Source organism: Aulostomus chinensis, chromosome 11 (assembly GCF_037954235.1).
Source record: "Aulostomus chinensis isolate RoL2024-O1b breed Wild chromosome 11, RoL_Achi_v1.0, whole genome shotgun sequence".
NCBI lineage: Eukaryota > Metazoa > Chordata > Actinopteri > Syngnathiformes > Aulostomidae > Aulostomus > Aulostomus chinensis.
The window spans coordinates 22,631,540-22,657,448 of NC_141330.1; the positions used below are offsets into that span (position 1 = coordinate 22,631,540).

Sequence of the window (25,909 nt, forward strand, 5' to 3'; positions counted from 1 at the left end):
ATACTAATAAGAAATTACTTTATTGTGAAGTAAGTTCACACAGACAAGGAATTTGTCTTATTTTTGGCGCTTAACAATGTTAATAACAATAACAATAAAGAAAGATAGAAAAAAACAAAAAAAACATCACATTACTATAGCTGTGTAGGTAGGCTACAGGTACACATCTGAAAATTCTGTAACAGATGGAGCCAGGAAAAATTATATTCATATGTAATTGATAATAACTAATCCTGATTCTGCGTGTTTGCATGCTTTTGTGGGTCTCTTTTTTTCAGACCCTTGTGCTGAAATTGAATGCAGGAAAAAGGAACACTGTGAGGTATCAGAAGGTCAAGGAATCTGCGTTCCTGATTCTAATGCTTTATGCTGGGCTTTTGGTGACCCACACTATACCACGTTTGACGGCATGAGTTATTCATTCCAAGGAACCTGCACCTACATTCTAGTCAAAACCACAGGTTTGCAACTAACTATTAGTAACCTAATTATAAGTCAGAAATTTTGAATGCAGTACCTTTTAATTTCAGTAACTGGGCTAGCAGAAACACAATGTCCAGCTCCTAAATATTTTTATGAAGGCAGGAATTCCTGAAACATATTTCAGAGCATGAGCAAATAAAACATCATAATCTAAATTAAAACAAAATTGAAGAGAAAAAACTCAGGTTCTGGTGATGCAATTAAAAAAAAATCAACTTGCATGACTTTTACTATGCAGTTGTCTTGTTGGTATGAACATAAATTGTTGTAATCTCCTCAGGTTTTGATCCTTCCCTGTCAGATGTTACAGTGACCACTAAGAATGAGCTCCGAGGGAACTCTGATGGCTCCTTTGTGCGTTCAGTCACTGTGGAGATGTTGGGCCACCGTATTTTCATCCCAGCAGATGACAGAGGGATTGTATTGGTAGGACATATTTTCAGATAATGTACTGGCCCTTATTTATCAATCCAGCACAAAACAGATCTGAACCTAGAAATCATACAACCTACCTATGATTTATGAAATGAAAAATGTTTGGGATCATGTTGTATGGATGACTTGCCACTGATAAATGTGGTGGCTGAAAATAGTTGTGATTTAAATGTCATGCTACTCTAAATTGACCATAGGTATGAATGTGAGTGTGAATGGTTGTTCGTCTTTGTATGTTGGCCCTGCGATGGACTGGCGACCTGTCCATGGTGTACCCCGCCTCTCGCCCGTAGCCGCTGGGATAGGCTCCAGCCCCCCGCGACCCTTAACAGGAATAAGCGGTAGAAAATGAATGGATGGATGGATGGATGCACACACTCACTGTGTCCAGAATGAATCTTGAGATCCGATCATTGCAATCCCATTCAGAGGTGGTTTGAGGCATGTTCTTTTTGTAGGGTGTACACAAATGAGCCCTGGGCCACATTGAAGAACTGCTGTATCAGTTGATGTATTTTGTTTGAGTATGCATGGATGCGGGTGTGCACAAAGGAGTATTATCAAAATTTTGTTTCATGTGAAAAGCCCACAGAGAGACCTCATGTTTGTATCAAACATCTTGGGTTGTTTGTTAGTAACACACTGAGGAATAGGATCAGTCTGGATCATTTTAATTTCTCTCTCTGCTTTTGATTTCTGACTGAAGAAATCTGCATTGCCTGCTCTCTTATTAACAGCTAATTTCTCTGTCTTTCTGTAGGTGGATGGTATCAAGACACATCTCCCAGTGCTTCTTGAAGGAGGCAGCATTTCCATAACAGAGTCTGGAATAAGAGGCATACTCCAGAGTGACATTGGTATCACAGTCACTTTTGACTGGTCCACACTTGTCATGATTTCTATTAGCAGCAGTTATTATAGTAATGTTAATGGGCTCTGTGGAAACTACAATGGAAACAACAAGGATGAGATGCTGAACAGTGGAGGCAACACAACTCTCAATGTGACAGACTGGGCAGGGACATGGAGCATCAATGATGGTGACCCATTCTGTTACCATTTCTGTGAGGGGGTGTGTCCTCAGTGCTCAGAGGAGAACCGCATAAGGTAATTAGGAAATTCATGAAGAAATTTTGAATATACCTGCACATTGGTGTGTGTATTTAGTGTATGCGTTCTGGAATGAAACACTAGTGTCACCCATTAAAATGCAAATGCCAGTAGATAGCTTGCTGATTGCTATTGATTTTGGAAGATAGATTTCAGAGAGTTTTTAGAAGAAAGATTTCAGAAAGTTAGCAACATGCTGTCATGTTTGCATGGTACTTACATTTAAGAATGCTAAATTGCAAACTGTCATTTATAATTTTGAACATGTTAGCATGCTTATGGTGGCAGTTAGTGTGATGTTCACTTTCTTAGGGGCAGCATGCCACCATCATGCTGCAAGTGCTATAAGGTAGTTGCTGCTGCTGTTCTATCGTACAATTTTATTGTAAAGTGTACATTGTCTCTTTCTGAAAATTCCATTTGTAGTGAGAGTTCTTTTTCCAAGTAGGCTTCTGAGTTCCGTAGCCAGGAGTGAAAAAAATCGAACTCTTCCGAGGTTGGAATTGTATGCATTAATTGTAACACCCTTAAACATATTCACACAAAAGAGTGAAGAGACAACAATAAAAGGAACTATTTCACTAAATTAGACATCTAGATTATCACTTGCCCTTGTGGTAAGTCATATGTAGGAAAGACAAGTAGAGTATTGAAAAGTTGTTTCTTTGAGCATATATCAGATGTAAAAACATGAATGACGAAGTAGCAGCACACTTTTCTGAATACAGTCATCTTAAATCCTCCTTAAGATATATCAGTATTGAGAAGGTACCACTTCCTCCAGAAGGAGGTACTTGAGAACAATATTGCATTTACTACATGTGAACGCTTACCCCCATGGATGAAACGTGGATTATGACTTGAAGTGCTATTTGTAATGTTCTTTAATGATTCTGAATAATAATTCAATAATAATTATACTAACGATCAAATAATTTGACTCTAAAGAAGGCTACATGGCTGAAACTAAAGTATATGGGGCCTGGAGTGTGCAGTACTTATAGTACTTAGTATATTAGGATTTGTAGATTCCTTGGTGTGTGTTACCCCTTTTTGCACGGGTAAGGGAAGTCTTTTGCCCTGTATTTCCCTTTGCCTGCCATTTTGGTGCTTTTATGGCCACAGTTGCTCTTATTGAATCTAGATTATCTTTGATCATATTCACCTCCTTCTGTCTTTGTGTTGCAGATCTTATGAATCTGAGTAAGTAAATAACAGTAGTCTATCATTTGTGCTAACTGTATCTTCACGGCTAGCTTCAATTGTAGTGGCTTTCCTGGCCCACAACCACTTTGGAAGCACCTGGCTGATTTCTGAAAAGTCTATTTTATCTGAAAAATTGCTCATGAGAACAGTCCCTTAGGTAGCATTATGAGTTGTTAAATAGTAATTTAGGGAACAATTATCTAGCAAATAAGGTTGAAGCATCCAAACGATCTTCCTGGCTATTTTGTTATTGGATGGATCCTCTGGTTACCTTGAATGTGTCAGATAGAACTGCCTCAATTACCATGAGCTTTGCTATCAAAAGCAAAACTGAAGAGTTTTTATAAAAGTAAACTATACTGTACCTCAGATAATTAACCATATATCTCTTTTTCTTCCTCAGGTTTACTGGAGTAGAATACTGTGGAATCCTGAGTGATAAGGAGGGACCTTTCTCAGGTTGCCATAATAGCGTGTCTGTAGAAGAGGCTGTTTCAGACTGTCTCTATGATGTCTGTGTCAATGAAGGACGATATGAAGTACTTTGTCAGTCTCTGAGTAGTTACCTGGCAGAGTGCCAGGAAGTCGGAGCGACTGTATTGCCATGGAGACAACTGACAAAATGTGGTAAGTTACAAATACAGAATATTTTTACAAAGAGAAATACTACAGAAGACAGAGAAAAGCTGCGAATGTGAAAATATTCCTGCATATTTAGACATGCATGCATGTATGTGTTTTGAAGTAAAATCGAAAATCCTGTGGTAGTGTGTGTAACTAAAGAATGACAAGAGTACAGACTGATGATACACGAGCAACATGAGCTGGTTATGTAACTCAAAGAACTTTAATAATAGGTGCTCTCCTAACTGACACGGCCAAACTAAGGTGTGAACCCAAGTGCACGACCCTGATGAGCCAATAGATTTGTTAACCCAGCTCCTCAAAGGGCAAACAAAAGATCACTCGTGGTGAGGAAAAAATAGGGTTAAAGTACAAAACTGAAAATCACTCTAAAAAGTGGAAAATCTGACGAGGCAAGTATCAAAGATTCAGTAACTATAACAAGACAAGGATCGAGACACGGACTGCCTTGTGCTAGTTCATCTTGTCTGTCTTGTCAGATCTACCTTAGCCAAAGGGAAACGCAGCCTACATATATACACACGCACAAATCCAAATTTTTGCACAGATTTTGGCTTTTAAAGGCTGTGGTCTTAAACTTTTGATCAGCTGATGAACAGCCTATTTCAGTTAAATTGTTGTTATAAATAAAATGCCTACTCACAACTTTGGGTCTCGTTTGGTTTCCATTTCTTCATTTTGCATTTTGAAGCTCCACTTAAAACATTCCAAAGATCCAACAGTGCAAAATGCAAATTCATGCAATTTTTTAACTGTTCTCAAGATTTTGATCAGGAGTGTAATATATTAACATCTGATCAACTAATTTAATTTCATAAATCTCTCATGTATGAAAGGGATTTTTTTTCAGGGCTTAAATGTGTCTGTGAACACTAACTTAAGGTTTCATATAACATGGCATACCTTACTTTTTCCTCGCTTTAGTTTGTTTGTAGTGATTATTTAAGAACAATGGCCGAGAAAAAATGATTAAGAATAGGAATTAATTCCTATTCTTAATCATTACCAACAATTTGCGTAGCTTTTGATTTTTTATGCATCTTTGTTCTTGCTTTTTAAATCTGCTTAATTGTTAGGTTTTTTTGTGGTCAATTTTTAATTTGTATCGTGTTTCATTTCCCAAATGAAACACTTGATACAAAAAGAGACAGCAGAGAGAAACAGATGTGGTCAGAGATGGGTGGTTTGAATTTCACATCCACAAGTATAAAGAGTAGGTTTGAGTGTCGGTGTATGTGTGTGGGTTAAAGTGTCATGTTAGGAAATAGGACGATAAGTTAGCAAGCAAAGTCTGTGTGTCTATATGGAGCAGCAGTAACACCAAATGATCACTTCTGAGTCAGTGAAGTTACCAGCACGAGCCCAATGCACCTGTGCCAGCAGATTTTGAATTAACCAGCAGGTGGTGTTCAGCAGCTGCTGGGACGGAATTATGAATGCTGCTGTGAAAAAAGTTTTGTATGTACATGACAGAGAGCTTGGGTGGACATTTCCATGTGTGATCAAGTCCAGAGAAAGAGCGCAAAAGAGAGGATTTCTCTGTTTTTATTGTTTGTCTGATGAAATCATGGATTACAGTCTACAGTGAAAAAGCCAAAAGGCAACACTCTCAATTTACCAGTCAGTCTACGTTCCAACCTTCACCTGTGGTCATGAGCTCTGGATAATGACCAAAAGAACGAGATTGAAGGACATGATTTTCCTCTGCAGAGTGGCTGGGCTCTTCCTTACAGATAGGGTGAGAAGCTCAGACATTGGGGAGGGACTCAGAGGATAGCTGCTTCCCTTCCATGTCAAGAGGGTCAGGGGTCAGGGGTAAGGTCACAACAACGATGATGATGACAGTCCACAGTGACCAATTGAAACTGCACTGGACAGTATTAACATCCAACTGCAAGGAACCTTGGAGTCACTTTTGATGGTCATTTAACAAAAATCTCCTCCAAGATGAGAACTTCTGTCAGAGATTTGAGCTTTTCTGGCAGCAGTGGAAAAACGAAAAGCAAGAGTTTAGTTCCTTGACGCTGTGGTGGGAGGTTGGGAAGTCACAAATTAGTGTTTTCTGTCAACAATACACCTTCCATTCCACTGCTAAGATCAATGCAACAGTCCAACAACTTGAAGCCAATATTAGGAGCATTGAGGAGGGTTTACGGAGGGACTCTGATCCCATTACTGGTGACCTACTGGGGGAGAAGAAGCAGGAGTTACGTTCCTTCCTTAATGAGAGAGTGAAGGGAGCTGTCGTCAGGGCTCACTTTGTCCAGCTTAAGAACATGGATGCTCCGAACTCTTTCTTTTTCCACCTGGAGAGGTCTATGGTACAGAGGAAGCAAATAACCTGCCTTAAGCTTCCAGGAGGCAGAGTAACCACCAATCTGGGCGAGATGAGGTGCCATGCCTTAGATTTCTATGCTGATATTTTTGGGGCAGAGCTGTGCATTGATTGATGGCTTCTCCAATGACTTCTTTAAGCATTTCTGGAATTCTCTTGGTTCTGATTTTCATTCTGTTCTGATGGAGTCTTTCAAAGTGGGAACACTTCCTGTCTCTTGTCAACAGGCAGTGCTTTCTCTGCTACCTAAGAAAGGAGATCTGGTATTACTTAAGACCTGGAGGCCAGTTGCTCTACTTCACATGGACTATAAAGTGCTTTCTCGAGCCTTATCCAACAGGCTTAAAGGTGTCTTGGGCATCATTGTGCATGCAGATCAGACTTACTGTGTACCGGACAGGTCTATTATGGACAACATCTTCCTCATGTGTGATGTTATTGATTTGTGCAGGACCCATAGCATTGTTAATTTTGGTATTGTCTCTTTTGATCAAGAGAAAGCTTTTGATTGAGTGGACCACTCGTTTTTGTTTTCTGCACTTGGGGTTTTGGTTGGGGTTTTTTTGTTTTTTTTTAATTGGATCGGTTTATTTCATAATGGTGCCCAATGTATGGTTAAGATGGGGGCAGGGCTGAGTCAGTCAATGCCTGTGCAGCGAGGGATCAGACAAGGCTGTCCGATTTCAGGACAATTATATAGCTTAGCCATCGAACCCTTGCTGTGCAGGTTGAGAGGTCGGCTCAGTGGTCTCTCCCCGTCTGGGTCCATGAACTCTGATCATCCTCTTATTGTCTCTGCCTATGCTGATGATGTTAACGTTTTTGTTAAAAGTCAGGAGGATGTTCAGTATTGACAGGATAGTCTGTCCCTCTATGAAAGAGCCCCATCTGCATGGGTGAACTGGGCTAAAAGTGAGGCTTTGTTGGTGGGCCAATGGAGGGATCAGGCAGTACCCAATCTACCACGAGGACTTGAGTGGGGGAGGGTGGGGATTAAGGAACTGGGAGTATTTTTGGGCACTGTGGGCTTCCAAACAAAGAACTGGGAGGGAGTGAAGGAAAAGGTGTGCGCTCGGTTGTGTCAAACAAAATGGTTGCTGTCCCAGTTGTTGTATAGGGGAAGAGTTCTGGTTGCTAATAACTTGGTTGCCTCGACTCTTTGGCACAGACTCATTGCTCTGATGCCACCAGCAGGCCTAATAGAGTATGTTGAAAATGCCTTCCTGGACTTCTTCTGGTCTGGTAAACATTGGGTCCGGGCAGCAGCCCTCTACCTGCCTGTGGCTGAAGGGGGGCAGGGGCTTATTAGCATCCAGGCCAAAATCGGGACCTTTACACCACAGACTGCACAGAGGGTACTTTACAACAGTGGCCCCACCTGGCTCGATACAGCTCATCTGCTGCTGAGGAGAGCTGGGCGTTTGGGGTATGATAAGCAGCTTTTCCTGCTACAGCCCCAAAGTATGGATACTGCTGCACTTACACCTTTTTACAGTTTTGTGTTGTAGGCATGGCAGATTTTTAACACTACACATGCCACAAGTGTGACTTCAGGAATTTGGGTGTTTGAGGAGCCTTTATTTTTTTTAGTAACTTCCTAAAGACTCAGATTGGTTTGCAGGCCCGAAGACTGCAGTGTCTAAGAGTGGCTGGCTGCACCAAACTGGGCCATCTGATGAGGATAACAGCAACATCTATGGATGTCCTGAGAGAGAGTAGTGGCATCACCTCTGTCAGGCTCATCAACAGAGTGGTGGAGGATGTCTGTGCTGCCCTGCCACAGCCCCTCAGAGAGTTTGTAGAAGACTGGACTCGATGTGGCCAGTGGAGTGAGGAGTCTGAGTACAGTTTCCCTGCTCTGTTCATCTCCCCAACTGTGGGGGAGTGGCAGGAGGGAGAGGGGCAGCTGTTGTCCTTTACAAGGCCTCAACAGGACACATTTGGGGGAAGAAGGATATCTATCACATGTGTGTCAAGGTCCTGAATCTGCGGTCATTGGATGGAGTGAGAGAGTCGAGGTGGGCTGAGTTTTTTTTGGCCCAGATGATTACCAGAAAGGCAGCTGATGGTCTCTGTACAAGCTGCCTGTTGAAAGCAGGCAGCAGACCTCCAGTGGAGGGTTGTACACTGTGCAATAACTACAAACAGATACAGAGTGCACCTTGATCCAGAGCTTGGGGGGCTGTCCCTTTTGTAATCTTAGAGAGACCCTGGCACACTTATTTGCAGAGTGTTTACAGTTGTCAGCTTTGTTTGACCTTTAGAGAGGGTAGTTTCAGGGTTTTGGGGAGGTCTTTTCTTTGCCTATTCTGGTATTCTGTCAAAAAGAAGAGTGTTCATGTGATGTTGAATTTCATTTCTGGCTCTGCTAAGTTAGCTATCTGGCTGACATGCAAGAATCAGCTTCAAGGTGCTGGCTGCCTGGAGCCAGTGCTTGTTCTAAAGGGACTACTGAAAGCCCGATTGAGGGTTGAACATTCATATTACAAAATAATAGACAATGTGCTGGCCTTCAATAACATATGGACTATTGGGAGGATTTTGTGCTCTGAGGGGGAGGATGAAGATCTGGTTGTAAATTTTTGATCGCATAACACTTTTGTATGTGTACTGGATAGTTTTCTGCCATATTAGGTCCCACAAAGGTATAAAAAAAGGTTTTGAAAACCACTCCTCTCCTTTTGAACTGTCATTATCTGTTGCACTTTGTAGTTTTGCCTTGGTGTCTAGCACTCAGTGTTTCCACAGATCCACTGGAGCTCCATCTCTCTGCACCAACCGCCGCCTGCATTGCCCCCCTACCCCCCTTTTCCCCTGCTGTTAAACTGGCCTGCACTCCCCTCCCATGAACCACTCCGCCATCCAGTCCTCCAATTAAGCTGGCCTGCTCTCCTTGCCTCTGTTGCCTACCAGAAGCTTCCTTCTTTAGCTGTTGTTAACATTTCCATGTTTCCCACATTCTGTATTATAAACTGTTTTCATGTCTGTAACAACATCTATTTCTATTTAATCTATTCATCTATTTATTTGTCCTGGGAGGGATCCCTCCTCTGTTGTTCACCCTGAGATTTCTCCAATTTTTCCCTGTTAAAAAGGTTTTCTATGATGTTTTTCCTCAATTGATATGAGGGTCTAAGGGCAGAGGATGTTGTTATGATGGCACGTAAGGCCCTTTGGGACAAACTGCCTTGCTGTTTTTATTAGCCTCTACCTGAGGTGTGCTACATATTAAACAGTACTAGAAAAGCATTAATTTCGTCCTGTTCCCCTTCTATATGCCTGGGATTTTTCTAAACTTTTCCTCAACTTTATTTTGCTTTCAGTTATTGAATGTCCAGCCAACAGCCACTATGAGCTGTGTGGCTCAGCCTGTCCAGCCAGCTGTGGTCCTCAGCCGGAGGTCTGCCATAAGGCCTGTGTGGAGGGCTGTGTATGTGACCAGGGATATGTGCTCAGTGGAAAACAGTTAGTGCAAATGTTAACCCCATGTATTTTTCAATCCAAACTTCATGAAAGAAGGCTACTCTTCTTCCTGTCAAGTTGGACATAAGGCTGTAAAACATAATGTTGATGTTGTTTGTATTGCGTATTTAAATACTAAACCAACCACCAAGTACTACTAAATTGCCTTCATGAATTAATATTAAAATGTAATGCATGTTTTCCATATTTCATTGTTAATTGTTTTCTAAGATTCAATTAATGTAGTGATTTTCAGCATGATGCCTTTATTTCCTTGTAATTGCTATTTTTGTTCTTTTTATTTTTTTGCTGTGGTATACATTTCTTAGTGCCATAAGCAATAAGGGGTCTTTAAAGTGAGTTCAGAACAGTCAGACAGTCAGGCTTATTTTGTTTAACAAATTGTGTCTACTGAATTATTAAGTTTCAGATGATGCAAAATCCTAATTAATACTGCTATTTTGCTTAACCTGAATAACACAACACAACATAATGAACTCTACCACACTGAAGCAGTGTAGTATTTAAGCATACAAATTCTGTAAAGAAATAGCAGGGACAGAGGGCAAAGGGGTTCCCAGTAGCTCATTTCATCTCAAGCCTCCACAGTCAGCCTATTGCAGGAATGGTCTGAGCTCTTAATTATGTAACATCCTCAATTGCTATAACTGCAACATACCCCCTGACTTAAAGGACCTATTTCACTTTTTCCAATGTTTCTGTCAGGTGTGTTGACAAGGAGAGGGGCTGTGGCTGCAACCATAATGGCTATTATTACCTGCCAGGGGAGGTTTTCTGGGGGGACTCACAATGCAAGGAGAAATGTGTGTGTGATACAGCAACACAAAAAGTGCAATGTAAGCACACAGGGTGTCGAACTGGAGAGCAATGCAGTACCGTTGATGGCATCTTGGACTGTTACCCCACTGGGTTCAAGACTTGCTCTGCATATGGGGATCCTCACTTCTACACCTTTGATGGACACAAGTTTGACTTCCAAGGCAACTGTGTCTACCGACTAACCAGTCTTTGTGAAGATACTGAGGGTCTGGAGCACTTTGAGGTAAGATCACTGGATCTCATGAGCTCTGATGTGATCATTCACTGTTGATATGAGTATTTGGTGACTCTGATGTGGTACACATCACACCCATTCTTTACATCTTCTCTTCATTTCCTCTTCCTTCCTACCTCCTCCTCTTGTGAACTGTAGGTAAACCTTGTGAATAACAACCGTGGCAATAAAGCAGTGTCCTATGCTAAAGAGGTGACTGTGAAAGTTTATGGCAACACATACACATTTTCATGGGATCATCCAGGAAAAGTACTGGTGAGAAACACGTGTGTGCGGGCACACACACACACACACACACACACACACACACACACACACACACACACACACACACACACACACACACACGCGCACAAACACAAAGTACACACAAAGAACAAGTGCACAAATACGTACAAAGTATACATGTATACAAAATTAAAAAAAAAATATATATATATATATAAATTGTTTTTTACAGGCGGACCAGCTTGAAAACTCCCTGCCATTCTCATCCAATCAATCACTGGTTCAGGTTTATCGAAGAAATAGAATGGCAGTCCTTGAAACCCACTTTCTGAAGGTAAAAACAAATGCAGAACACTCTTTCAAGCACACTCACTTTCCTTTCTCTCTTGAAGATTTAATTTTAAAAAGCCCTTGATTAAGCTGAACCAAAGTCAAACAGCTAAGGAACCTGCACTACATCAGAGCCTCATGAACCCATAACAAAAACAAAAATATACTCACAAAGAGGAAAGAGCAGCAGGAACAATGACCCAGTGCTTTCAAATACAAAGTATCTAAAATGAAAAAAAAAAGCCCTCATCAACTGCTACAGAGCACAACACTCCTCCCCATTCACAATTCATGCGAAAGAGTCCAATTTTCTCATTACCTTGCAGTGGGCAAGCTCCAGCCTTAGCCAAGCCTTCAACAGTCCTGTGAATACCTGCTCAGGTTCCCAACACCCCACTTCTAAGGCTGCAACAATGAATCAATAAATTGATTAAAGTCGATTAATAAATTCGTTGCCAAACGAATTTGATTATCGATAATTCATCGGCCAAGAAACGCAAGTGTTTTTCAACATGTAATACTGCAAATATAAGGGGGAGACGAGCCATCTCTCTTTTGTAAGAGTTGCGTGCACTAATGACCGCAAATCACAACAAAATGATGGCTACTGCAGCAGCATGTGGCGATAGGATGAAAACAGCTAAAGGCTCGGCGTATTTCACTCTCATTGAAGAAAAGAAAAAAAAATTGTAAACTTTGCAAGGAGGACTTCACTTGGCACGAGAACACGACCGTTATGAATGAACATCTGAGCAGAAAGCACGTAGGAGTTTTTGCAGAGCTGGTTGAAGACTGCCTCGGTTATGTTAGCTTGTGGGCTTGTCTATAGCAGACTGAGTTGTCTTGGCTTTTAACATTTAAAATGTACTTTCTATCGCGGAAAGCCTGGTTTCTTTTCACCGTTCAGTTCTGGTCAGGACTCGGGTCCCATCAGTGTATTTATTGCTCTATTTGTGCGATAGAAACATGAACACAAAGATGATCAATTCACTTAGCAGGTTGCTGAACCGGTCTGGGGCGGAACGTACGTGTATGTGTAATTACCGGATACAGTAGGTGGGTCGAGATCGGATCCAAGCTGTGAACAGAAATAGAAACCAGGCTTTAGCATGCAGCCCTGCACCTTAAAGACGAGACATCAACGTCATCTATACAGCTATACCTGCTGCATGCCAGATTATAGAATCAAGAACATGAAATGATGAGAATGTATTTTTTCAATTGAAAAATAAATGTTTTATTTCTTTATTTTTATTGTTTTAATTGTTAGTTAGAACATACCTAAAACAACTTCATGCTAAATTGTAAAGGTAATTATAAAAAGTGCGATAATCCAATTATTCGATAAAACATTGCAGATGAATGGATAATTCAATAAATCGTTAGTGGCAGCCTTACCCACTTCCAGTTCTTGGAACGTTTTTTTTTTTTTTTGCTGGCAACATAACTGGGACTGTATGTGAACAGCTCAAAAGATAAACATACCGACCCTCAAACCACCCCTCTAACAGTTGAAACACACCCACCAACCTTCATTGAACAATGATGTGTATCAAAGTTTCACACACATGCTTTATGGGTGTGCTGTGTGTCTGCCCCATGTACAACCCTCCACTGGAGTTCAGCCGACCCTTTTTTCAACTTGTAGCTTGTACGGAGAATAACAACAGTCCTTCAGGGAGGTAAATGGGCAAGAAAAAAGTCGGTCAACTGCTATTTTTGGCCTGCAGAGACTGCAAATTTCTGACCTTCATACATGTGGCCTCCCTCAGTGAAGACTGTGACTCTTTCTCTCCCACAACCACTACCACAATAAAATTTGGTAATTAACCAGCTTGATCTGCGATTATTTCAGTTTCTGTAGTCATTAGAGCTTCTCATAAAGCTATACTTGAAATACTGTACCTTTTCATGTACATTCTCTACAAGCTGATAAGTATATGATTTGCTGTCTATTTACACGTTTTTGTTTAATATTTATGATATAATAATGTAATGTGTGGCAAGATCAACCTCAAATAAGACCATAATCAAACATTTTTCATTTCCCAATTTTGATACAGAGATTAAATTAAAGCTTTCTGTCATATTAGCACAAGTTTGCATCACTGTGAATTGTATGCCTTTGTGTCCCATATAGTCACATTGTGTTGAGGTCAGATTGGGACCCCTAACCTAAACCTAAATAGTTAGCGAGCCAAGTCCTGACCCTGAGATATTGAAATGGGACAGGCTGGATATTTCTTGACTGGTAACGCTATGAAGATTTGAGGAATAGTTAGAGAACTAATAGTTGGAATCACACTCCTTCTGTTGTTCAAGTGTGTTTGTGTAATTATATCTGTAATACACTTCAAATATTTTCAAGCCTGAAAGTTAACACACTTTTTTGAAATTCCTGTTATGTCCCACTTTGTTAAAGGTCTCCTATGACTTTGCAAGTGCTGTAAGAGTGGAACTGTCGACCAGTTATCACAGTGCAACCTGTGGTCTTTGTGGAAACTTCAATAATGACCCTTCTGATGACTTGATGCTGCCCAGTGGGAAGCTGGCTTCCAGTACTATTGAGTTTGGCGTGAGCCAATGGGTGTCCAATGTCCCTGGCTGTTCTCAAGAGTGTAAGCAATGGATCAAAAGCAACTCAACACAAAATTGGGGATCTACAGAGAATGAGGAGTAGTCTTGATTAGGGGTGGGACTCTCTGGCCACTTCAGGATTCAATGCAATTATGATTCAGAGACCTGTGATGCAATGATAAAACGATTATGGATGCATGTTGATGCATCATTTTTTGCGATAAATATTTTGCCATTTTTTTTATGCTTCATTTTTTTCTAAACATAATTCATTTTTACTCACTGTATGACTTCTAAAACAAAGCATTTGTAATGATCCACCATTGAAATAGACACAAAACCAGTTATCTTTTAATAACTGGAAGGTTACATTTCCCAACATATTATCCATTACACAGCAGGAAAAGTAAAGTGCACCTACTGTATAGTAGCAGGTAGTAAATAAAAACAAATTAGGCAATAAAAGTTGCGACAGACTTTGAGATTTGCCCCGTCTTTTCTGAGTTGGGTGGAAAATTAGTTATCACCTGCCCGATGATTTTCTGGCTGATAGCAACAACTTCAGCTGGCTGTTTTTCCTCTTTGTTCGGGTGGAAACATGTAATGTGGTTTCTCATATTTGTTGTGTTCCCAAAATATTTTAAGCTTGTATGACACAGCTTGCATATTGTCTGGTTCTTGTCCAGCTCATTTTTACCTTCAGCTTCGTGAAAGCCAAAGTGCTTCAAGACGCTCGCTTTAAATCCAGTGGGTGTGAGTCAAAGTTTACGCTCAGGCATTCTAGTAGTGTGTTACACTTAGGTGCACCACCATAGACTGTCTGAGCGGCACTTCCAAGTTCCGCCTTTTTTGTTCTGTCAGCGTTGATTATTGACATTTATTAATTGATTAAGAATTGTCAACATGTGCATTGCGATGCATCTAAAAATCGATTATTTCCACCACCAGTGGTCTCTATGACTACTTTTATGATTATTGAGTGTAGCTTACAGTCTCTAAAAGTTGTGAGCAAAAGGTACATACTAAAAGTCAAGAACCACAGAATCCACTTTTGAAGACAAACAAATTCAACAAGGGGAAGGGCAAGGCAGAGGCAAAGGCAAAGGCAGAGGCAAAACTTAAAACCAGGACATGACCTCCCCTGCAAGCCTATTAAGTCTTGAAAGAAGTCTAAACCTTTGTCCATTTCTGCAGTGTAGGTCTTAAATTTTTTATAGAATGATGTTACTAAAATAAATGATACCATTTGTTGGAATGTTCTCTCTTTACACTCATCATATCATTAGGGTATGATCTAAGATATGTCTCAAGAGCAAACAATTAGTTTTGGTTGTCAGATTCTTGGTAAAGTCTTTGTTCTCCATTTTATTTCCCTTGCTAGATTTGGTCGGTAAAAGAGTAATGAAGAGGCTTAATTTTGTCTCATTATATATTTTTTTTCCCTTTATTCACCCAAAGTGATTTAAAAAAAAAATCAATATCCATCCATCCATCCATCCATTTTCTGTATGGGGGGGGGGGGGGGGGGCAAGACATTGGCCAAGAGGTGGGGGGCTCAGTGACTTGCTCAAGGATACATCAACATGGTCACATGGTCACATGGTGAGGATCACATTAGCAACCCTTAGCTTGCTAGACGGCCACTCTACTGTACCTCTGAGCCATGCTGCCCCAAAATACAATATATGTTCATCATTTTACTTTTTATGGAATGTCAAATGACTTTTTTCCCACTGTTTTGTTAACCAAAATTTAAACTACATTGTTCAAATAAATATATCCTTTAGACACTGAAGCCAAGTCAAATTTATTTGTTAGTGCCAAATCACAACAAAGGTTATCTCATGATACATGTCATTACAAGTAGCATCAGTCTAGTACCACACTTCTTCAATTAATTAATACCCAACAATTCTCCATGAACAAGCTTGCAACAGTGGTGATGACACTTGATAATTACAGCAGGTCCAGTACCACACTCCTTCAATGAATTTACACCCAACAATTCTGCATGAGAAAACACATCGTGCAACAGCGGTGACGAAAACCTTCCTTTTGACAGGCAGGAATGTTGAGCAGATCCAGGCTCAGAGGGAACTGACATCTGCTTTGACCAGTTGTGGGGAAAAAAAGATGGAGAGTGGGGCAGAGACAAAGACAGATAATGAAAAAAGACAGATATAGAGAAGGAAGGAGAGGGACAGAGATAAAGACAGAGAAAATGATAGACAGAGGGGTACCCGGATTGGCTGGAAGCAGAAAGATAGCAAACAATAAAAATAACAAGTTAGCAATAATAACATGTATAGGTTACTCAAGCAGTCAATTTCAGCATAATATGACCAATTATGTGCTAGCAAACAGAATGCTGAAATGAATGCTAGTGCAGTATTGAGAATGTAGGTATAAATACTGTCTGGTATCTGTAATATTTGTACTACTAATACTAATACGAAGGGCAGCAGCTTGAGCCTCTTCAGGTCCATGGGCTTTTCCAGCAGCATCTCTCAGGCATCTGAGAAATGGGGAAGCACAAAGGCTACAGAGAAGAGGTTGAGTTAGTAATGTGTGAGAGCAGGATGACAGAGAGGACAGAGAGCTGGAGAGAGAGAAACCCAGTGCCTCATGGGAGTTTCCCTGGTAGGCTAAGCCTCAAGCAGCATATCCAAGGGCTAGCCTAAGCCAGCCTTATCAAAAGCTTCATCAAAAAGGAAGGTCTTATGTTTACATTTAAACATAGAAAGGATGTCTGTGTCCTGGAGAAGAGCCTGATAACTCAAGGCTTTGGCTCCCATTTTACTTTTGGAGACTCTAGGAACCACAAGTAACCCTGCATCCAGGGTTCTAGCTGGATAGTAGGGGACTATGAGCTCTGTGAGATATAAAGGTGCCTTTGTTGAGGGCTTTGTATGTTTGAAGAATTTTTAATTCTATCCTTAATTTGTTAGGGACCCAGCACAGGAGCGATATGGTCTCTTACCAGCTGTTGTCAATATATGGGAAGCAGCATCATGGACCAGGTAGAGAGTCTTTAGGAACTTATTGGTGCAGCCTGATAGGAAGGAATTGCAGTAATCTAGCTGGAAGTGACAAAAGCATGGACAAGTTTATCTACATCTTTTTGAGACAGGATGTGTCTGATCCTAGCAATGTTGTGTAGATGAAAGAGGGCAATCCTTGGGGATTTATTTATGTGGGAGTTAAAGGACAGGGGCCTCCTGTATCAATACTTGCGTGGATCTCATATTAAAAAAAACTGTGGTCGCAAGAATCGCAAAAGTTGCGTACGCACAAAAAAAATCCAGATTTATCAATATGTGCCAGCGCCGGAATCCACGCACGTTTCCTTGATACATCCCAATCAGTGTGGATTTGAGCGCAGATGTCGGAGTGACCGGGCCCGCCCCCCTTACGCCCACCTATAAATACACAAATTTATTTAAATAGGGTGTCCGCTGTCCGTGCTAGCAAAATAATGTCAAAGAAAAAGAGGTTCACGGCGTGCGAGCTGGAGGTGTTGGTCGGGGAGGTGGAGGAGAGACAGCAGATTTTGTTTGGCAGCCTGTCCAGTGGTGTCAGTATAAATAATAAACGTTATGAGTGGGATAAGAAGTGCGAGAGGGTGAACGCGGTGGGTTCAGACCAACGCACCCCCATGGAGATTAAAAAAAAGAGTGGTCGGACCTGTTGTTGCCTAAAGTTCCCTTCTCATCACCAGTCTATGTTTATCATCATGTTCATACATCTTAACCACCTCTAATGACGGAAAGAACGAGTCGCTGTGTCCGCTCCTCCTTTACTGAACGATCGAAGTGATACACAGTACAGTTTTCCTCACTAAACCTGCGCGAGTATCACTACGTCATCTGCTTGCACCACTGCTCGTGCTCTGAAAGATTTCCTCTCTATTTCTAATGCATGTCTGCAATTCTAACTTCCTAAACAATGCAAGCTAAACGTATGACTAAATTCAGCACTGCGCAATCACTAAATACAATAACTACAATAATCAAATGGCTTAAATCTAAATTTAAATAACAATATGGAAAATGGCACGAACAGGACCTCAAGGTGGAGGTCAAGCGGCGTACAGCTACCCTCCAGAGGAGTGCCGGCTTGACAGGTGGGGGTAAGGGAGAGGGTGGCGGCAGTCATGGGCAGCATCTCTGTGGAGGGGATTGTCACCGCCATCCACGCTGACGCAGAGAGCCTGGAGGGTACGTGGCAACTCCATTTCTTACGCAATATTTCCACATGCTTTGCCACAGATGTAAAGGCAACAAATACGCAGAATCAGCCGTTTAAATAAACCAATATGTTGGACAGAAATTGATCCGTCAGCCATGCCGCCGATGTGCAGCACACCTGCCGCCTCAGTCATCAGCCAGGACCAGCGGCATTCGGGCCAGCCGGTCCTCACGTAGGCGGTCCTGTAGTCGCAGGAGGACATTATTAGGGGAATAACTGGGATGAATGAGCGGCTCGACCGCCTGATAAATGTTCTGGAACGTTTCGTGGACAAAATAAATTAATCTGGCTTCATGAATTGTGTAATCGCCTCTTACCCTTTCACATTGTGAAAATTAAATTCTGGCGTGCAAGGACGGCTGCCCGGCCGGGATCGGCGTCCATCTCTCCAGCCTCTGCGTATGGATGATCTGCATATTGATGTAGTGGAAACCCCTACGATGAACGTAAACGTATTCCTCATGGGACGGCGCTTTTATGGCAACATGAGTGCTGTCAGTGGCTCCGAATACATTAGAAAATCCAGCTATTGCTGCAAATTGCGCTTTAACGTTTAATATAATATTATTCAATGATCAGGTCCACCACCAAGGGAATGGCCCGGTTGAGGGTCGACTGACTCTCTCCGGAACGGTCCGCCATCTCCCGCTGGAAAGCTTTTTTGTGCCTGATGTATATGCGGTTATCAAATAATGTCAGTTACCAAATACCGCCACAGGGTGTCGCTAACGGACCAAAGTGCAGTTCACGCAAGAATCAGCTTTCCGCCAACTTCTACGGCACCTACGGAGTTGGCGTGAAACAGCTCAAGAATCGACGAAGTTTTCGCGTTGATACATCTGAACGTGAGCGTTGATCTTGGCTTACGCAAGTTTTTCTTGCGTAAACCGCGTTAACACGAGGCCCAAGATCCTGATCAAAGATAACTCCCAGGTTCTTTGTGTTAGTGCTGGGGGGCAGTGTAATGCCACCCAAGGTAGGACTGTCCCTGTAGATCAGGTGTTTCTAAGGTGTTTTTGGCCCAGCACAATAACTTCAATTTTGTCAGGGTTTAATAAAAGAAAACTGTGAGTCATCCATGTTTTTATTTCCTTCAACTTTAGTCAGAAAGGGGCAGCATGATGGTAGATGGCCATCTAGCAACCAAAGGGTCTCTGGTTCTATCCTCACTTCCCTAGTGACCATGGCAAAGTATCCTTGAGCAAGATACCGAACCCCTACTTGCTCCTGATGGCCCTGTGATGGACTGGCTACCTGTCCAGGGTGTACTCTGCCTGTTGCCCAATGTCAGCTGGGATAGGCTCCAGCCCTCCACCCCTTAACAGATACGCAATGCCGAAAATGGATGGATGGCTGGAGTTTTAGTCAGCAAATTTGTTTCATTTGGATGCATTGATAAGTACAGCTACACATTTGGATGGGTTAAGGGCAGAAGACATAATACATTATTAATTAAAAAAAACAATTATATTCTCAGAAATTTTTGTGATCATCTTTTTAAGCTTCATCTAGATATTGTCTACCAGAGCTGTTTGAAAATTTATTTTAGGAGTTTAATGCTAAATTATGTTTCCTCTTGACATTATACAGCAATTTAATCTGTTTTGTTTAATCTGTTTTGTTTAGTTTACAGTCATTTAGTTTGTATACAGTGTTTTAAGTTTTCCTCCTATATGCGTATAGAAAAAATCCTCCTATATTCCATGGAGATTCTACTCTTCCTCCTAAGTTTTATGATGTTTTTAAAAAATTCCATGTTCCCATGAGAAGAATTAAAATTTGAGATGATGGTGATGTCAATTCAGAACATGAGAAAACAATATCAGTGGAGTACTACCACCATCCATCATGGACTTGTTTTGTGCAATTGTTTAATGAGTTCTAATTATAATTTTCCACTAAACAATGTATGGATTATAAGACCCACAAACGACACAGCACAGCACAGAGTGCAATATTTACTAAATCGTCATCATTTATCTGCAAGTGGCGGGCGAGTAGTGAGCAGGTGGACAATTAATGTGCATGTGGATGCACAAATAATTTTCAGATAGTAATGTAAATGTAAAATTTTGGTGATTGCATTTGATTTTTCTCTGCTGCCAGGTAAAGATTGTGCTCAGCCACTACCCCCTGACTTCAAACCACCAGACTATACAGCAGTTTGTGATGTGATAACAGCGAAGGATGGTCCCCTGGCTGACTGCATGGGCCGAGTTGATTCCCAGCTTTACCATGACAACTGTATCTATGACATGGTGCTTGAAAATGGCCAACAGCAATCAGCATGTGACATCATCAGTGACTATGTGGAAGAGTGTCAGAGGAAAGGAGGCTGTGTGAAGTCATGGAGGACAAGACACCTTTGTTGTAAGTGTTCTGCAATGAGACTTTTTTTTTCTCACTGTCTAAATCAATCCAAATCCTTCTGAATTTTATTAACTCCTGTAATTAAACTGTTATAGCTATACAGCTTGAAACTTCATGGATATTAGAATTTCCTTCTTTACTCTGAAAATTGGCTCTTTTTTTTAAAGAAGAGCCTGCACACAGGGTTGAAAGACTTTTATTTAACATATTAGATGTTGCCACAGCCAGTATATCGAAGCGAAGTAAAATCTGGTCAACTGGACGTAAGTTTATCTTGAAGACGTTTCACCTCTCATCCGAGAGGCTTCTTCAGTTCTAGTGAAGAGTGTGGAAACTCCAGCTTATAAACCTATGTGGGAGTGGTCAGTGCTATTGTGGTGGAAACGACCCTCCCGAGACTCACCTGGCCTCCCCAAACGACAGTCGTTGTGAGGTGTCAGGGACACCATTCATTCATTTACTCTGTCAAATCAAATCTGGACAAATCAAAACAAATCACAACACAAATGGACCAAAACCATAGAGTGCAGTTCTAAAGGATGGTAGTTTTCAGGGAATAAGCCATCATATACATTCACAAAATACACATACACTTGCATTGTTGTTTTTTTTCCCCATAGTCTGGGAAAGTGAAACATTACTTAAAAACAAATGACATGTCTCTAACTGCAGAAACGTGAACAATGAGCTGCAGTCTACTTTTCATGAAAACGTGCCATCCTCTGCCTGTGATAACTACATTTGTCTCTACATGCAGCCGTGCAGGGAACATCTCCCAACTGCCACACCAAAAAGAAATAATACAAACATACTAACTAACTTATCTTCAGTCCAGTTTAGTGGCACCAAAATCACTGTGCAATGACTCACTTATATATATATGTATATATATATATATATAAAACCAATTATCTTCATCAGTTAATGATGGAAGACTCTCTTGTCTGCAGCTAAGCATTATCTGTACCAATCTGTGATATCATATGCTAGTATGCTCTCAATAGCACAGTGATAGAAGAACTCCAACAGCTCTGGTCCAAGTTTGTTATTCTTAAAAAGCCTGCGGGAGTTTTGATGCTGACATGCCTTCTTCACTATCGCTGTGGTGTCAATGGCCCACAGAGAGCTACTCTGAGAAGTTCCAAAAACCTGACAGTTAGGACTCTGTCTGCACAGTCCCTATAGATGTGTAAATGGAAGGGATTCTCATTATGTTGCCTGAAGTCTATGATAACTTATTTGGTTTCTATAGGGTTGAGATCCATGTTATTATCTTCACGTCATGATGTCAGTTTCCTGACATGTCTCTGTGTGCTGGCTTATCTCCCCTGTGATGAGCCCAACCATGGATGTCTGCAAAGTTCAAATAAGTAAATGGGCTCATTTGACCATGTTAGAAAATGAAACTGTTAATTGTGTGTGTGTGTGTGTGTGTGTGTGTGTGTGTGTGTGTGTGTGTGTGTGTGTGTGTGTGTACGTGTACATGTGCATGTAGGGATGCAGTGTCCAGTCAACAGTATGTACAGTGTCACAGTTCCCGGCTGTCCAATCAGCTGTACCTCTCCGTCTCCGCCCACTGAATGTAAAATTCCACCCAGTGAAGGCTGTGTGTGTAACCCTGGTTACCTGTGGAGTCAGGTAAAGGACTGTATATTGCTTAATAGATATGCTAAAAAAAAAAGGGTCTTGTCTGTTTTTATTATGCTTTTATGTCTTCAGTGTGAGTGGCACAGTGGTGCAGTGGTGAGCACTCAGCAAGAAGGTTCTCCTGTGCCTGCTTGAGAGAACCCACGCAGGCACAGGTAGAACATGCGAACTCCACACAGAAAGATCCCATGCCCGAGCTGGGACTTGAACCCGGAACCTTCTTGCTGAGTGCTCGCCACTGCACAACTTTCCCGCCGGAAAACACCAAATTAATGACATTTTATTTCTGAAAATTACATTTTAGAATCGGCATCAATATGTGTATGTGTGTGTATATACTGTATATATATATATATATATATATATATATATATATATATATATATGTGTGTGTGTGTGTGTGTATGTATATATATATATATATATATATATATGTGCGTGCGTGTGTGTATGTGTGTATATACTGTATATGTATATAATTATTCATACTGTATATGCTTTGTGAATATTGACACTCAGCAGGAACACATAACATACACTATTGCCAACAATGTGAAGTTGTGCTGACCTTTGAAATCTGCCTTTTTAGGATACCTGTGTGCCCCTTGCCGAGTGTGGTTGCCGCTTTAGAGGTCAGTACATAGTGTCTGGTCAGAAATTTTATCCAGATGCTGACTGCGCGCTCCTATGTGAGTGTAACGGAGGCATGGTGGCCTGTGAGAAGAAACCCTGCAAGGTCCAGGAAAGATGTGATGTGTTGAAGGGAGTAAGGGGTTGCTATGCCAATAGTCTCTCCTCCCCAGCCAACATGGGGAAACATGATTGAACAAATGCACAGCTTCATCTACATTTCCCTAAATGTAGTTTTGGTTGAGAAACAACTTAGTGAGTGATTGGAAATTTTTCTGTGGTAAGAGTCCAAATGCATTCAAGTAATATTTTGACTAAAAGTCTACTTCTGCAATAAATCCTAAAAAATAAGTACATTTTTTATCTTATTTTGTGTTGCTTCTCAGCTGACTACACAAGCATTTATTGCATTAACACTTTGCTTCAGATTAAATGAAATCTAAAGTTTCCTATTGTCATAACCGCAACTTGTTTGTGAATATAGGCCTATGTTATGTAGTGAGGATAATTTTGTCATGTGACAATTTTACAGACTACCACAAACTTTGTTTAATTAATTACATTATTATTCCTATCCTGTGTGCAACCCTTGTTACTCAATATTATTAAATATATTTCACCAGCATCTGTTCTGTTTTTGGTTCTACATATCTGCCTATAGATCAAGAATTTCATAGTTTGTAGGCATATAATATGAAAATGATTCACTGAGTACCTCTGATAATTGATGATGAAGAGTAAGCATGTTGCACCTGTTCTGTACTGTCATGGAAAACTGTCTCGAAGACTCAAAATTCTGAAACAAAAACATTTACAGGAAATCATGCATAGCAGCCAAAATGGTTGTGAGTAGGTTAATCTTATGTTGTAATTGTTATTTTTAGTTTAAATATAGTGACCAAATCAAATTTTAAATGGGCTCATTTTTATGGGGAAGTGACCACTGAATCAGCAACCCTATGCTTGCTAGACAACCATTCTACTGCTAAGCCATGCCGTTCCATGCTAAAGCAATTCTATAGTATCTTTCTCAAATTTAAGGTACTTCATCACCTTTGTCAACCACGATTTTTACGATTCTGATTCCATTTTCGATTCTGCGTAACGATTCAGTTCTTGATTCATTCTCTTTGTCACGATCCCTGTCTTGTGTGTTCTGTTTTTACTTTTAGTCATTTCCTGTTTTACTGTGTAGTCATGTCATGTCTTCCTGACCTCCCTCCTGTGATTACCTTATGTGTCTCACCTGGGTGATTGCACCACCTGTGTCTCGTTTTCCCTCGTGTATTTAACCTCTGTGTTTTCCCGTTCCATGTCGGGTCATTATTGCACTATTGTACTGTCGTGGTGTGTTGATGTTGCCTAACAAATTGTTTGTCACAAGTCTCAAGTCGCCAATCTCCAGCTGCCAGTCTCCAGTCTCCAGTCACAAGCCGCCAGTCTCCAGTCACGTGTAAAGTCTCCAGTGTCAAGCGTCAAGTCTCCAGTGTCAAGCGTCAAGTCTCCAGTGTCAAGCGTCAAGTCTCCAGTGTCAAGTCTCCAGTCTCCCCGTATGAAGCCTCCAGTCTCCCCGTCTCCTCTCACAGTGTGGAGGACTTCTCAGGCACCTGACTGGCCGGGGGGGGGGGGGGGGGGGGGGGGGGGGGGGGGTCCTGCCCCCATCCAGCAGACCCAAGAGCTCCCGGCCTGTGGGCAACGGAGAGGCTAGCGCTACTCCTGCTTCACCAAGGGTCCTGGCGGGCGCCACTCCTGGGCGGTAAACGCAGTTTACGCAAGAAAAACTTGCGTAAGCCAGGATCGACGCTCACGTTAAGATGTACCAACGGGAAAAGTTTGTCCATTTTTGCGCTGTTTCACGCCAACTTCTATGGCACCTCCGGAGTTGGCAGAAAGCTGATTCTTGCGTTAACTACACTTTGGTCTGTTGGTGACACCCTGTGGCCGTGTTTGGAAGGTGTAATTGATCTCACTTTTTTGTAGAAATGCTTCTGCACACGTGGGTTCGACCGGGACAGACTACCTGCACAGGCCAGAGGGACAATAACGAGGGAGACATCAGCGTAGCAGACCTCTGTCTGAAGATTAATATTTGACCAATTGTCCAAAATGTCTGAATCAGAATGAGATATTCCATTGCCGCAACATCTGCTTCACTTTGTATCAGAGTTGAACAGCGTCAGAGTAGTTGGGGCCAATAGTCAACCCTCTCTCCCCCCAACAGGATCTCAGGGTCAACAGGAAACTATAGAAATGGGAGATGGAGTTTTCTCAATATTCTAAACAGAGTTTTTCTGCGGGGCAGCACATGGTTTGGGTTCAGCTCCTTAATAAATGCTTTAAACCCACTGTCCTCAACGATGGAGTATGGCTGAAAATCCTTTGGATGAAATGTTAGCAAGAATGGTGGCAAAGTCATTTGTCTCAGAGGGTCGATAGGTCTCTTCACAAAATGGCTCAGTGTGGCTTGTCTTCCTCCTCTTGCTCTGAGCCTACCTACTGTTGCCCCTGGTGGTGTGGCAACAGTAGCTGGACCTGGACCTATGCTGTGGCTGCTATTGGTTGGAGGAGCAGTGCTGATAGTGCTGGTTCCACTTGCTGCTGGAGCTGTGCTGCTGGCAATGGCAGTAGGAGCAGGCCCAGGCTGAGGTTCATCTCTAACCTGTAACAGCTTAACAGTGGGATGTTTTGTCCTTAAATGTTGATGTACGTAGGTTGGCTGTGGACCCACCTTTGGTGGACAGTTTGGCCTTTGTGAGATGATGAGCTGTTGATCGTGTTCTGTTCATAATTCACCACCATATCAGGAGTTGATTGTGTATAAGTACATGATGTGATTGTTTGGATTAAGTTGTGCAGGCTGCTAGTCTCATCCGAACTGCCAAGGCTGAATGACAAAAACAGCAGGACAAGACGATCTGACTGTGCAGGAGTATTAATCAAGAAGTGTGATATTCATGAGTGTAAAATTACGTATGCAAAACAGGTGCGGCTTCAAGTATGTATTCACTGTCTGTTAATATCTTATTCAGACTCTCTCTTGCACTCTCACGGTGCATGTAGCGGGGTCTCCAGATATATCTGTGTGTGCTTTGCTGTATTAAAAATAAAGTGTTGATTTGTCTAAAGCA

At 41.5% G+C, this 25,909-nt stretch overlaps 1 protein-coding gene across 2 annotated transcripts in view; it reads left to right on the top strand.

Annotated features, from left to right (window-relative positions):
• LOC147253787 (IgGFc-binding protein-like) overlaps positions 1-23,406 on the top strand; it is a 71,543-nt gene extending 48,137 nt beyond the window's left edge. For both annotated transcript variants that reach the window (XM_086219080.1, XM_086219079.1), the window contains exons 25-36: positions 279-461; positions 764-909; positions 1,679-2,025; positions 3,638-3,861; positions 9,538-9,679; positions 10,403-10,739; positions 10,890-11,006; positions 11,212-11,313; positions 13,732-13,927; positions 20,241-20,504; positions 22,000-22,142; positions 22,741-23,406. In XM_086219080.1, coding sequence (XP_086075206.1) covers positions 279-461; positions 764-909; positions 1,679-2,025; positions 3,638-3,861; positions 9,538-9,679; positions 10,403-10,739; positions 10,890-11,006; positions 11,212-11,313; positions 13,732-13,927; positions 20,241-20,504; positions 22,000-22,142; positions 22,741-22,977 — 2,438 coding nt within the window. In that variant the 3' untranslated portion in view covers positions 22,978-23,406. The remainder of the gene's footprint in view (positions 1-278; positions 462-763; positions 910-1,678; positions 2,026-3,637; positions 3,862-9,537; positions 9,680-10,402; positions 10,740-10,889; positions 11,007-11,211; positions 11,314-13,731; positions 13,928-20,240; positions 20,505-21,999; positions 22,143-22,740) is intronic.
• Positions 23,407-25,909: the final 2,503 nt, after the last annotated feature.